General features: G+C 40.8%; 1 protein-coding gene across 2 annotated transcripts in view; it reads left to right on the forward strand.

The window, feature by feature from the left end:
• Window positions 1-9,404, forward strand: part of LARP4 (La ribonucleoprotein 4) — a 48,773-nt gene extending 39,369 nt beyond the window's left edge. For both annotated transcript variants that reach the window (XM_073318912.1, XM_073318914.1), the window contains exons 13-16: window positions 2,769-2,927; window positions 3,565-3,686; window positions 3,997-4,165; window positions 4,512-9,404. In XM_073318912.1, the coding sequence (XP_073175013.1) occupies window positions 2,769-2,927; window positions 3,565-3,686; window positions 3,997-4,165; window positions 4,512-4,847 (786 nt within the window). In that variant the 3' untranslated portion in view covers window positions 4,848-9,404. The remainder of the gene's footprint in view (window positions 1-2,768; window positions 2,928-3,564; window positions 3,687-3,996; window positions 4,166-4,511) is intronic.
• Window positions 9,405-12,617: the final 3,213 nt, after the last annotated feature.

The following is a 12,617-nucleotide window of genomic DNA, read 5'->3' on the forward strand; positions in this document are numbered from 1 at the left end:
AACAGGTGTATCCTATAGGAAACCTTGTTGCTGAGTGCTCTTCCAAAAGTGTGCTGCTTCACATTGACCACTAGGTGGAACTCAGTGCAACTTGCTCCCATTATCTCTCCCTTATAATAGGATGCTGAAGACCTGATCCTCTTCCCATAGAAGTAATTGTCAAAAGTCCGGCTGGCTTCAATGGAAGCCTGACTGGGACCTGAGATGACATTCAAAGGGGGTGCAAGAAGTTAGGCTTATGGGCAGTTAGTTATTTAGCAGGTTTCAGAGGAACAGCCGTGTTAGTCTGTATTCGCAAAAAGAAAAGGAGTACTTGTGGCACCTTAGAGACTAACCAATTTATTTGAGCATGAGCTTTCGTGAGCTACAGCTCACTTCATCAGATGTTTACCATTTTAAATGTTTAGCATTTATGGTCAGACCCTGGTTTGTGGCTTCTTACTTTTATGGGGACAGAAAATATTGAATAGTTTGATCAGCACCTGCCTTAGCAATGCCTTATTCAGGCCAATGCTCTTGTTTCAAGACTGCTAAAATAATGCATGTAAAAGAAATGCATAATTAACCTGTGGGAGGCCCAGCCACAAGATATCACTGAGGCAAAGAGTTTGGTAGGGTTCATACAGATCATATGTGGCAGTTCATTTGTTTGTAACATTTTTACTAAGAAAAGATGCATCTTGTTCCTCTTCCAAAAAGATGTTTTCTTGGGCTGAGACCGGAGCACTACAGCACACGGCTCTGCAGAACTTGCCAACAGGCAGCCGTTACTTCTTAGAATTTTAATGTTGCTGCTCTCATACTATCCGGGGCTCACCTTGCTTACTACGAAGATGCTACCGCTTCTCATGTTATAACTTGGCAACCCTTTTGTTTCTCTGCAGGTTGCATTAGATGGTAGACTCATTGGCTTGTGTGATAGCAACTGGTATCACTATGTGCCGCTTCATGACTGCAGATATCTTGCATACCTGTCAAAGTGCAGCACACAATAGAGGACTGACTTACACCTTGCAGTTCAATTCTGTCCCCTTTTCTGATGCCCCGTCCCTTTTCAGGGATCATTCTCACTCAAGGCTGTGTTTAATTCAAGAAGTTCAGTCTGTTACCGCTAGAGGCTGTAGAAGATATACGGTCTCAATATTGGGGGAAGGGATTTTATTCCTGATACTTTCTCAAATCAGTCTTCAGACTTATTCTAGAGCTGTGAAATCTCAACCAATACATAAAGAAAATCAAGTTTTGCATGGCTAATCTGTCTGCTGTTATCTTCTCCCTTTCTCTTCACTTTCCCCCACTTACTAAAGAGCCTCCTCTGTCCTAAGATTTAAACTTAGTTCTCACAGCATTGAAGAGACCTTTTTTTGAATCCATGGCCACACGTTCATTGTCTCTTCGCTCAATTTAAATGTAGCATTTCTAATAGCCATTACTTAAGCTAGGAAGTTTGCTGAGCTTTGATGGCTCACCCTCTTTGTATGATTTTTTAAAAAGACAATGTTGCCTTGCATCCGTACCCCAAATTTCTCACTAAAGTGGTTTCAGATTTTCATTTGACTGAAACTGTTTGTTTGCCAGTCTTTCCCAAGCCTTACTCTCACACAGGTAGAGGCCACATATTTTAAAGGTTCATGATGGATTAGCTTTTTACTTGGCAGGTCTAAGGAGTTTAATCTTCTCCATTGTTCATTTCCTTTGCTGAGTGAATGAAAGGGAAACTTGTTTGCTCTGAGAGCATCTCGTCCTGGATTTCCTTCTGCATTTGTGTCTACTACAACATTACAAACGTTCTCTACGTCAGAGAATTTTAGCGTATTCTATACAGACTCTAGATACGACCCAGGAAAGCTGCTGATGCGTTCCCATCAGTGATGTTTGCAGAGCTGTTACCTGGTCTTCAGTTTGGTTCAGTCGCTTACCACTCGTGTTCTCTCTCCCAAATTTAGCATTGTTGTTGGAGGCCTGGGAGAGAAGTACTGAGATCCTTGTTCGGGTAGACTCAATACCCTCCTCCACTGGGAGCTGCTTGTGAGTCACCTAAAGTGGAATGGACACTTGCAAGCACTTGAAGATGGAAAAAATGGTTACATACCTGTTCTTTGAGATGTTACTCATGTACATTCCACAACCTACCCCCCTTTCCCTGTCTATCAGAATCACTTGAGATGCAGGCTTTCAGTGTGAAAGAGCTGAGGTGGGGGAGGGTCAGAGGCTCCACACCTTCTTTGCTTAGGAGGAGTGTGTGGAGGCAGCATGTGCTGCCCTTGCAGGTACAGTTATGGGAAAAAGGTATCTGGCTTTGATGCAGTGGCACACAGACACCTGAACTGGAATGGATGTGTGCAACGTGTCTTGAGGAACAAGTTACAGAGCAGGTGTGTAATTATTTTATGCGCTAGATGGGCAGTAACATACACTTCATTGAACTGAAGCTGCAAAACAAGTATAGGGAGGCAAACTGAAACCACTGCAGTTGGAATTTGGCCAGGAAACATCCCAACTATTAAAGCGATTTGGAGTTTCTAATATTGCATCTCTTCTGAAAGATGTCACTGCATTGACACCCACCATCAGGTGTGGGCTGCATACTGACTCTGAGGGAAGGATGCAATCCCTAAATCTTCAAGATTTCATCATGCAGGATGTGGTGTTCGATAGACTTCCATTCAGGAACTGTCCTGACATTACTTAGCTTGAGACCTGTATAGCCTCATAACACAAGGTGGTATGGTTACATAGTGTATGTTAACAGACCTCTTTTCTTCTAGCGACCTCAGCCTTCAGCAGAAACAAAGACTCAGACACCAAAGTTTGATTTACTAGCATCAAATTTCCCTCCTCTACCTGGCAGTACCGCAAAAATACAAGGAGAACCAGTGTTGGAAAGCAGAATGTCTGACATTGTTAAAGGAACTGGCAAAGAGAAGGTACTTGTTTCTACTTCTGGAGTGCACATCAAGATGATTAACGTCCCTCCTCTACATGTCCTGAAAATTATTCAGGCTTATTGTGGTAGAGCTGTAAACTGTACTGTCCCCAAGCAGGTCTAAACATATAATACTCTAGCCTTTTCTGTTTCTGTTCGTGGGCTTGCTGATTTCCATGTGGTGTCTAATGGAACCCGTGCAATTACCACTCCTCTTTCCAGACTTAGTGTTGGGCTCTGTATTTCAAAATAAAGCAGCCAGATCAGCAGTGGTGCCTTCTGAAGTACTGATCAGTTAAAGGGAGTTTAGGGTAGGGATGGTTTTGGAAGAATCTGTTTACCTGCGGTGGTGTTGCTGGTCTCTACAGTTGTACAGAAGACCATAGTCTTGTTTGTTCTCTGTCCCATGTTTTTTCACCTGATGTAAAACTGGCATCTCTGTATAGAAGACTCGCACTGAAATAAGTGCCATGTGCATATTCTATATAACAAAATAAATCTTAACTCTTACTGTACATATATATTTAACTTTAAATTCTTAATGTCTGGTGACTTAAGTTTTGTGGTGACTAAAACACAAGTACTGGCATAATGACTATTGTACTTCTGCAGTTTTACAATTCCTGTTGTCTCTTCAGGAGAGCAAAGACTTGGCCATCAGTTGTCCTGCATCTGCTCAAGAAGAGCAGGCACACAGTCCAGTCCAGCAACTTGTCACAAGTGTGAGCTCACCAAGCAGGGCTGAGGTTCCAGCACCAAGGTATATAATTCACTTGGCTAATTTGAGAAATGTTTTTAAAAATAAGCTGCTGTGTAGTATGAAGGATAGTCTTGGTTACTTCTACTCTAAGGAAGCATTCTCTCCAGTCCCCTTCTATACTATACTAGTAACTAGGCCTCTGTTACTCTGAAAAGCTGATTGCTGTTCAGAACCTGGTGGTAATGGCCTTGGGCATCCTACTTGGTTAAAACTGCTGCGGTGATTTGAAAGAAGGGGAAAAAAGCATTCCTGAAACTGAACTAACTCTTAAACAGATTCTAACGTTGAACTATCTTGTCTAATCTGTCAGCACAACTCAGCCAGACAAGAAGCCAGAGGAGGTCTCTGCTCAGAAAGATGTTAATAGCCACACTTCCCCATCTGTGTCTGTACGTCCCCTCAGTGCTGCAAAGCCATCAAGGACAAATACCACTTCATCCTCTACCAATGCAAATGCAGCGCTTACTGTGACAATACAGGTAAGATCAGCTGCCTTGGTATGATCTCAGTGCTTTCTAGTAAACTGACTTCCACACATTGGAGGTTGTTGGCTAGGGAAACTGGCTACTTTCCTCTCTGCTCCACCCCCAGGGCAGATCATGGTACTCCGCAGTCCCAAGGGGGCTGCTTTCCTTCCTCCCTCTCTCTCTCCCTCCCCCCCCCCCCCCCCGCCAGCAGATCATGGTATAGTACCTTCACACAGAGCATGTTCTGGCATTGTTCTTTTAACAATGTGCCTGGGATATTCTTGAAGAGCCCTTTGCTGGTATAGGTTGTTCTTAGCAGAATGCATAAACTTTACTCTTTCTACCCTTGTCACCAAAGGAGCCGCGCAAGCTAAGTTACGCTGAAGTCTGCCAGAAACCCCCAAAGGAGCCAGCTCCAGTTCCTGTTCAGCCACTTAGGGAGCTTCGAACCAATGTAGCTCCCCCTGCCAAAAACGAAGAAAACAATACTTCTGAAAAGGCTTCAGAGAGGGCCCATGAGAAGCTCGAAGGCCGGGCAAAGGATCTTTCTGGGTTCAGAGGCAACGGGCCTCCCAGGGGAGCTGCTGGAAAAATCAGGGAACAGAGACGCCAGTTTGGACGCAGATCTTCACCTCAGGGAGCACCTCGGCGTATCGGCAAGGAGCAGTATGTGCCACCCCGATCACCAAAGTAAAACTCATCTAACTCTTCTCTATTTAATTTGAGCTGTGGACTAAAGAGCAGTAAAGGAGATGGACTATAAGGAGGAGGTATTCAGGGAACACGAATACTGAATCGAAGTATATGGTTTGAGTGTGGAGAAGGTGGGGAGGGTCCCAAAATTCATCTCTAAAAGTGATTTCATAAATGCTGGAGGATTCCAATCAATATAAATATATAGAGATTATAATTTTTGTATCTTTTTGTTTTTTAATTTGCAGAGGGTTTCCTGCCTGAAATCAACTTTGAGGTTGTGAATTAGTATTTTGACCAGATGAAAAAATGAAATGACATAATATGTCTCTCAGTGTAGAAGGAAGAGGGCAAGAGAATATTATTTTTGGGGAAGGAAAAAAAAAGCATTTCTGTAAAATTAGAACTTACTTTTTTAAACCTATTTAACGTTTGGCTTGTAGGATGATATGTATGCCATTAATGGCCTTGCATTGCAAAGCAGATCCACAACCGAGATGCTTGGTCGGCATGCTTGAGTTGCGTGAGTGCAGCCAGATACTGTTACGTCATGACTTAGTCGCTGATGGTAAAAACGGAATGCACTACTGTAATAGAACTTTGTGTTTCCAGCTTGAAATTTAGTCTTTTGACCTTACTAATATTTCATTGAGCAAATGTTTTTTAAACTCTGATTTTACTGGAGAACTGATTGTAGATCAGACCATAAGAATAGTCCGTATCCTAGACACAAGAAGGGGGGGCTGGGGCATGTTTGGGATTTTTAATTTTCCCTTTTTTCCTGCCAATTGAGGGCAGCATTTTAATTTTTTTTTTTTTTGCTTAAGTGCTACTTTCTTTAACCCCTTTATTACAGACTTATGTGCATTTATCTGGTATGTTTTCCTGAGGCAGGCCCAGTTAATGGAAGACTGCATAGTAGATGGTGGTAATTTCACATGTGAAGAGCCTGAGCTTTCAGTTCCACTCTTGGAATTCTGCTTTGCAGGAGGTAGTCTCGAGAGCAGGTTCAAAGCCCCAAATGGGTCTAAAATTGAGGCTTTTTATTTACTTTGAGACATTCAACAGTTTTGGGGGCATGCCCAGGTTTCCATATAGTGACTCGCATTGGTTCTCTGGACTGGTGTCAAGCACTGCTTTATAGTATCTGTACTGGCTCCTGACTTCTTTTCAGTTGCTTGGAACAAAGGCCATGAGGTTTTAACTTTATTTCAAAGAGGTTACTTTGACTAAATTCACAACACTATATTGTGTAGTAGGCAGTTAAGTTTAAAAGCTAGTAATTACCGTAAATGACTGAAGGAAACAGGAAAAATACAATGCGTTAATCTGCCAAAATAAGCATGCCCACATTCTAAGTTCTGTATAAAGTGTTAAGAAAAGTAGCTCGCAGCAGTAAGAATTGTACCTGGTGGTGTGTGGTTTTTTTTGTTGTTGTTTTTTTTTTTTTTTTTAAGTGAATAGGATGTGTACAAATTTAAAGCTGTAAGTTGTGAACACTGGAATATTCAGTTGTGATACATTCATTCTAATGGCATCACTAGCATATATTACTAAGATGTTTACGGTATGTAAGTGGCAGTTAAAAATGACGTTAACTGTGAAATTTTCATCTTTTGATTTCTTAGCCAGGTAATCCTTGCTGATTTCTTACTCATTAGGCATTCTCCATCAACTGCTTTGAGAACTCTTGTATCTATTTTTATAAATATATATATCTATATATATAAAGCCAGAGTTGTCATTTCTCTAACTTATTACTCAGTTTGGCAGTTGCTTTTGATTTGGTTCATGAGTCATATATTTATGCAGCTAACTGTTCATTTTGTGCACGTTACATATATAAAAACAATCATTACTCACTTTTTAAACTGCCTGTACTGGGTTTTGGAGTTTAATTTACCAAAATCATGGATCAAATCTATAGTTTAAGAATGCTTACAAACATGTTTCAGTTTACTTGGATAATGGTACATTTGATGGAAATGATACAAAGAAGTTTAAATATTTAAACTGTCAAGAGCTCTGTGAAATGCATCAAATTTCAAAGAAGCTACTTTTTATAAATAATTTTATAAACTTAATTACTGCACTCAGACTGGAAAATAACATATATTCTGTATAATAGTAACCAACATTAGGGTAATGTGCACTCTCATTAGAGTGAACATGTATTGGAATTCTAATAGCAGCCATAAGCTGGCTGCAGTTAAGAGGAAGAGCTCTTTGGGAAGAGGCTTTTGCAAATGTACAGTCTCTGGCCTAGCTTGGCTGTACTGGCCTGTTAATTTTGACCTATGTGGGCATCTGCTTTTAAATCAGTGCATAAAGCTTGTTGAGCTGAAAGGTAGAACTTGAGTGTTTCTGACAGTTGTAAAGTGAAGCTTTTGCCTTTTATTAGACGTACAAAAAATCCTTACAGATCAATCTTTTTTTCTTGTAAGGGGATTGGAAAAACTTGACGTGTGGAAGGAATGTTTTATGTCTTTAAATGTGCATTTTCCAGCAACAGATTATGGTCTTGTATAGTGTATGCAAATAAGTCTGTAAACTTGTTGGCTTTTTCCAGCCTATCTATCAGATTAGGGAGCTCACCATAACTAAACTAATTGATACTGGTGTGCAAAGATTTAATATTAGGATTCTCCTCCTTCCCCCACCACCATGGATACTTTTTGTCTGTCTTTTTGGGGGAACTTGGGGTGGGGAATAATAAAGTAAATATAAAGGCTGTGAAAACAATAGTTGTGTGCAAGTCCTCCCGCCGTACTTGTATTGCATGACAAATACATAACATAGATGGGCTAGCTGCTACTTCTCATTCTCCAGATATAGTCTCAGGCAAATTCTTGTGTCTCTACCCACCAAGTTTTCCTGTTTGACAGACAATTGGAAACCAGGACAAAATGACCATTTGGAAACCAGATTCACTGCTGGTGCAACGCCATTGACTTCAGTTGAGGTGCATCATCTTATTACCAGAGGTGAAACTGGCTCTTGTTCCACAAAAGTTCATTGAGCTATTGAAGATGATGGACTCTCAGTGGCTCTCTCTCCTTAATAGCTCACCACATCAGGCAAACATGCATTCTTCTACCCTGCTGACGGTATTTAAAAAGAAAAACCAATGAAACATGCACACAAGTGCAGATCTCAAATAACTTTTAGTTTCACAAATTGTCACTTGTTTACAAAATTAGTCTGTTTTATTTTGTTAGCTACAAAGGTGTATTCCCCTATCTAAACTTCTTTCACTTTATTTGTGGAAAAGATTGGGCCATTTTTTTTTTGTATTTCTGGGGGAGGGGAAGGAGGGACGATTTGCATGTGATAGTAAAATTAAAAAGTGCAGAAGTTTAATTTCTAAAATTAAGTTAGTTTTATAGCATCTTACATTCCTGCTATCTTTGTTTAAAAAAAAAAAAAAAATTAACCAAGTTAGCTTGGCACAGTATGATGGTGCAGTTTTAGCAGTAGGTAAAATAAAGTAACCCATCCTATTAACCAAAAGAGAACAAGGGTGATATTGTGGCAGATCAGTAGCAATTAAGTGACTTAATCAATGCTTTACTGTAGTTAAATAGCTATGGCCTTACTACTTTATCAATATCCACTTAAATATCTTGAAAATGTCCACTGTTTTTACTGTTACGCAAGTGAACCTTCACTTGGGATAAAATCTGTGTACAGGCAATATTTTAAACTTGTAAAATGAACCATTGTATTACAGACAAGATACAACAGAAATGCACTTAGGAGGAAAACTTGCTTCTGATGAGTTTATTTTGTAAATCCTTGATTGCAACAGATATGCAAATAGACTTTTGGTTTCTAATTTTTGATATTTCCTTCTGAAATAAGATTGTTGCCATTAATCTGAATGATTTATCATGCTCTTGTTTGTATATATACTACATATAGTCTGAGCTTCCTTTAGGATGGTACATGATTTTGTTTTAGTTTTTTTTAGTTGGCTCTTCTCTTAAGTGTCCCCAGCATAGACACTTCAAGAGGTCAAATGAGTCTGTTTTTAATATACTGTTGGGAGGACTTGAAAGGAGTTAAAGATTATTTCTGAAAAATCCATCTGCAAACTAACCTGTAACAACTTTCAATTTTATATTTAAGAAGCAGAGGTTTATTTTTATGGAGCTTCAGTTATGGGTACAATATCAAAAAAATGCAACTTCACATGTAAACAGATTTGTGCACAAATGGCTTTTGTTCTAATTTTTATAAAATACAAAATATGCAGATAATATATTGAGTTTAAGTGACTATTGACATTTCGCTCCTCCCAGACAATTCTGACATTCCCTTGGCATGTATGATCTCTCTCCAAAGTGGTCGGGCTTCAGTGAAAGAAGGAAAAAAAGCAACTTATCTGGCTTCTATACTCTGTCCATTGTCAAAACTGTCCAAAACAATTTCTGTAAAGTAGGTTCATGCTTTAAATGTTAAAATGATAATACATGTATTTGTATTTCTGTTTTTGACATTGCCAAGGTGCTATGGGAAATTGAAATAACAGTTAGAAAAATAAAGCTGATTTAAAGAAGCAATCCTTCTGTCTTCGATTTCGCAATGAGATGCTGTTCGATGTTAAATGGCTTCTAATACTACTTTCCATACATGCCTGAAAACATTGCATAATGTCTCTTATCCTTGCCGTCTTGAGATAGTGTTGTTTCATGTTACAAGAAAAAAGATGGATTTCTTTCTTAAGATGGAAAGGTTGAAGGAAAATAGTAAAGGCACGGTAGTTCAGATTTATTCTGGAAAGGAAAGTTAGTTAGGACTTGAGTCCAGAATGATGTGTCGACTGCAGATGGACCAGTTCTTCCTTCCCCATATTTGAGAGCAAGAGGTCATTAATGGCAGGTAAAACAAAAGTCCAAGTAAGCTCCTATCGGTGTATTTCTAGCATACTGATTAATGTGGTAGCTCTTGCTAGTCCCTCCTTCAGTCTTCATGAGCCTCCCTCAGAGAGGAACCCAAGGAAAAAAATCTGTTTCACCTGTTTTGGGAAGGCCTCTCAAATGTGGCATGACTTGTGTTGTGCTCTAGAACAAGACATGGGTGCAGTAGCGGAAGTATGTCTTGTTCCTCAAGATGGGTTCTGTCAGCTTCATGTGCTCTGAAGGCCCACTTCACCATGTGTACAGGCATGTAACCTGCCTGTATCGGTGTGACAGGGTAACCAGTGTGTCATCCATAGCTCAGTTCAGCCATCTTAATGGCCTGACTTTCAATAGTACTGGGAACCTGTAGCTTCATTGGTCTGTTTGCATTGTTCTGGGCATGCAGGGCCATGGATGGAGTGGTAATTGACCTAAGACCCTACAGAATGGGAATTTTAAGTAGAGCGAACTAGAAGAAAGCTGCCTATGACTAAAGTAGGGGTTCCTATATTGTAATACATGAGCTTGATATTCCATCAGTTAATTTCACAACCATTTTTAAGGTGGTATGTGAACCAATACAGTTTGGGAGCTGCTGAACTAATCTTACTGTCCATCATCAATGCTAGATGTGGAGGACAGTGTTGGGATGCTGCAGCCACAAACCTTAATCTTCTCTTTGAATACATTCTCTGTTGGCTGGCCTGTGCAGGAATAGACTACTATCTGTTTCCTATCAATCACAAGAGCCCTAAGCAGCACTATTCTACAGCTACAGAGGCCCCCTGAGGTTTAATTGCTGATGCCACGGAAGGTGGTTGCAGACCAATGGCTAGTGAATGGCTACTGTAACTAGCACCAATGTCTCCAGCTTTTAGTACTATCTGCTGTGGTGTCACAGTCTGAATGGGCTGTGGGAACGTAGGAACGGCCACAGTGGGTCCGACCAATGGTCCGTCTAGCCCAGTATTTTGTCTACTGACAGCGGCCAGTGCCATATGGTTCACAGATCGTGAACAGAATGGCAATTTTGAGTGATCCACCCCTGTTTCAGAGGAGCAGCCGTGTTGGTCTGTATCTGCAAAAAGAACAGGAGGACTTGTGGCACCTTCGAGACTAACCAATTTATTTGAGCATCAGCTTTTGTGAGCTACAGCTCACTTCACCTGTTGTTCAGTACCAGCTTCTGGGAGTTGGAAGTTTAGGGTCACCTGGAGCATGGGTGTGTCCCCCTGACCATGTTGATTAATAAACACTGGGGGATCTAGCCTCTCTGAATTTACTGGATTTAAAAAAAAAATTAGGTTATTCTTTTGGCCTTTACAACATTCCATGGCAGTGAGTTCCTTAGGGTGCCTGTGCATTGTGTGAAGAAGTATTTCTTTTTTTTTTTCTTTTTTTTTAAACCTGCCTGCTGATTTCAACAGCTTGATGACTCACTGTTGCAGGTCCAAGGGGGAAGGGGGCAGTCAAGTCAGCATCCCTCTCCAGGCACACACCTTCAAAATGTAACAAATGGAAGCTGCTGCACTTGAAGCAGCTTGCCCCCTGCTCTATTGCTCCTCATTGTGGTGGGGAGGGGCCAATACCGAGCAGGAAAGGGAGGAAATAGGTAGCTGCTAGGAGCAATTGCTGGACACTCAGCATTGGTTACAGCCATAGTGCAGTAATGTCACAGGCCTGTTCCCAAAAAATGGCTGCCGTGTCCACACACTTGTGCCTTGCCCTGGCCCCTATTGCTTATTCTGTAAAGGGCCAGGTCCAGGGTTGCAAACAGGACAGAGGTTGCTACAGCTGCAACTGATGTGTGGGACTCAGCAGGAGGAAGGGGTGTCAAAGCTGTTAGTAGCAGTTGAGGTGTAGCTATGTTGGTCCCAGGTATTAGAAAGACAGTGTGTGAGATAATATCTTTTATTGGACCAACATTATGGGTGAAAGACAAACATTTGTGCTACACCGAGCTCTGCTTCAGATCTGGGAAAGATACTCCATGTATCACAGCTACATATGAAGTCAAACAGCACATATTAACACAAGAATGGCCATACTAGGTCAGACCAATGATCCATCTAGCCCAGTATCCTGTCTTCCAACAGTGGCCAGTGCCAGGTGCTTCAGAGGGAATGAACAGAATGGGTGATCATCAAGTGATCTATCCCCTGCTGTCCATTCCCAGCTTCTGGCAAACAGAGGTTAGGGATATTTCAGAGCATGATTTTGCATCCCTGCCCATCCTGGCTAATAGCCATTGATGGGCCTATCCTCCATTAACTTACCTAGTTCTTTTTTGAACCCTGTTAGTCTTGCCCTTCACAACATCCACTGGCAAAGAGTTTCACAGGTTGACTGTACATTGTGTGAAGAAATACTTCCTTTTGTTTGTTTTAAACCTGCTGCTTATTAATTTTCATTTTATGACCCCTAGTTCTTTGTGTTATGAAGAGTAAATAACACTTCCTCATTTACTTTCTCCACACCAGTCATGATTTTGTAGACCTCTATCATATCCCCCCTTAGTTGTCTCTCTTCCAATCTGTAAAGTCCCAGTCTTGTTAATCTTACCTCATATGGAAGTTGTTCCATACTCCTAATCAATTTTTGTTGCCCTTTTCTGTACCTCTTCCAATTCCAATATATCTTTTTTGAGATGGGACGATCAGATCTGCACACAGTAGTCAAGATGTGGGTGTACCATGGATTTATATAGAGGCAATATGCTATTTCTGTCTTACCTATCCCTTTCTTAATGATTCCCAACATTAGCTTTTTGTGACTGCTGCTGCATATTGAGTGGATGTTTTCAGAGAACTTGTCATAATGACTCTAAGCTCTTTCTTGAATGGGAACAGCTAATTTAGACCCCATCGTGT

This window comes from Lepidochelys kempii, chromosome 20, assembly GCF_965140265.1.
Source record: "Lepidochelys kempii isolate rLepKem1 chromosome 20, rLepKem1.hap2, whole genome shotgun sequence".
In the NCBI taxonomy this organism is placed as follows: domain Eukaryota; kingdom Metazoa; phylum Chordata; order Testudines; family Cheloniidae; genus Lepidochelys; species Lepidochelys kempii.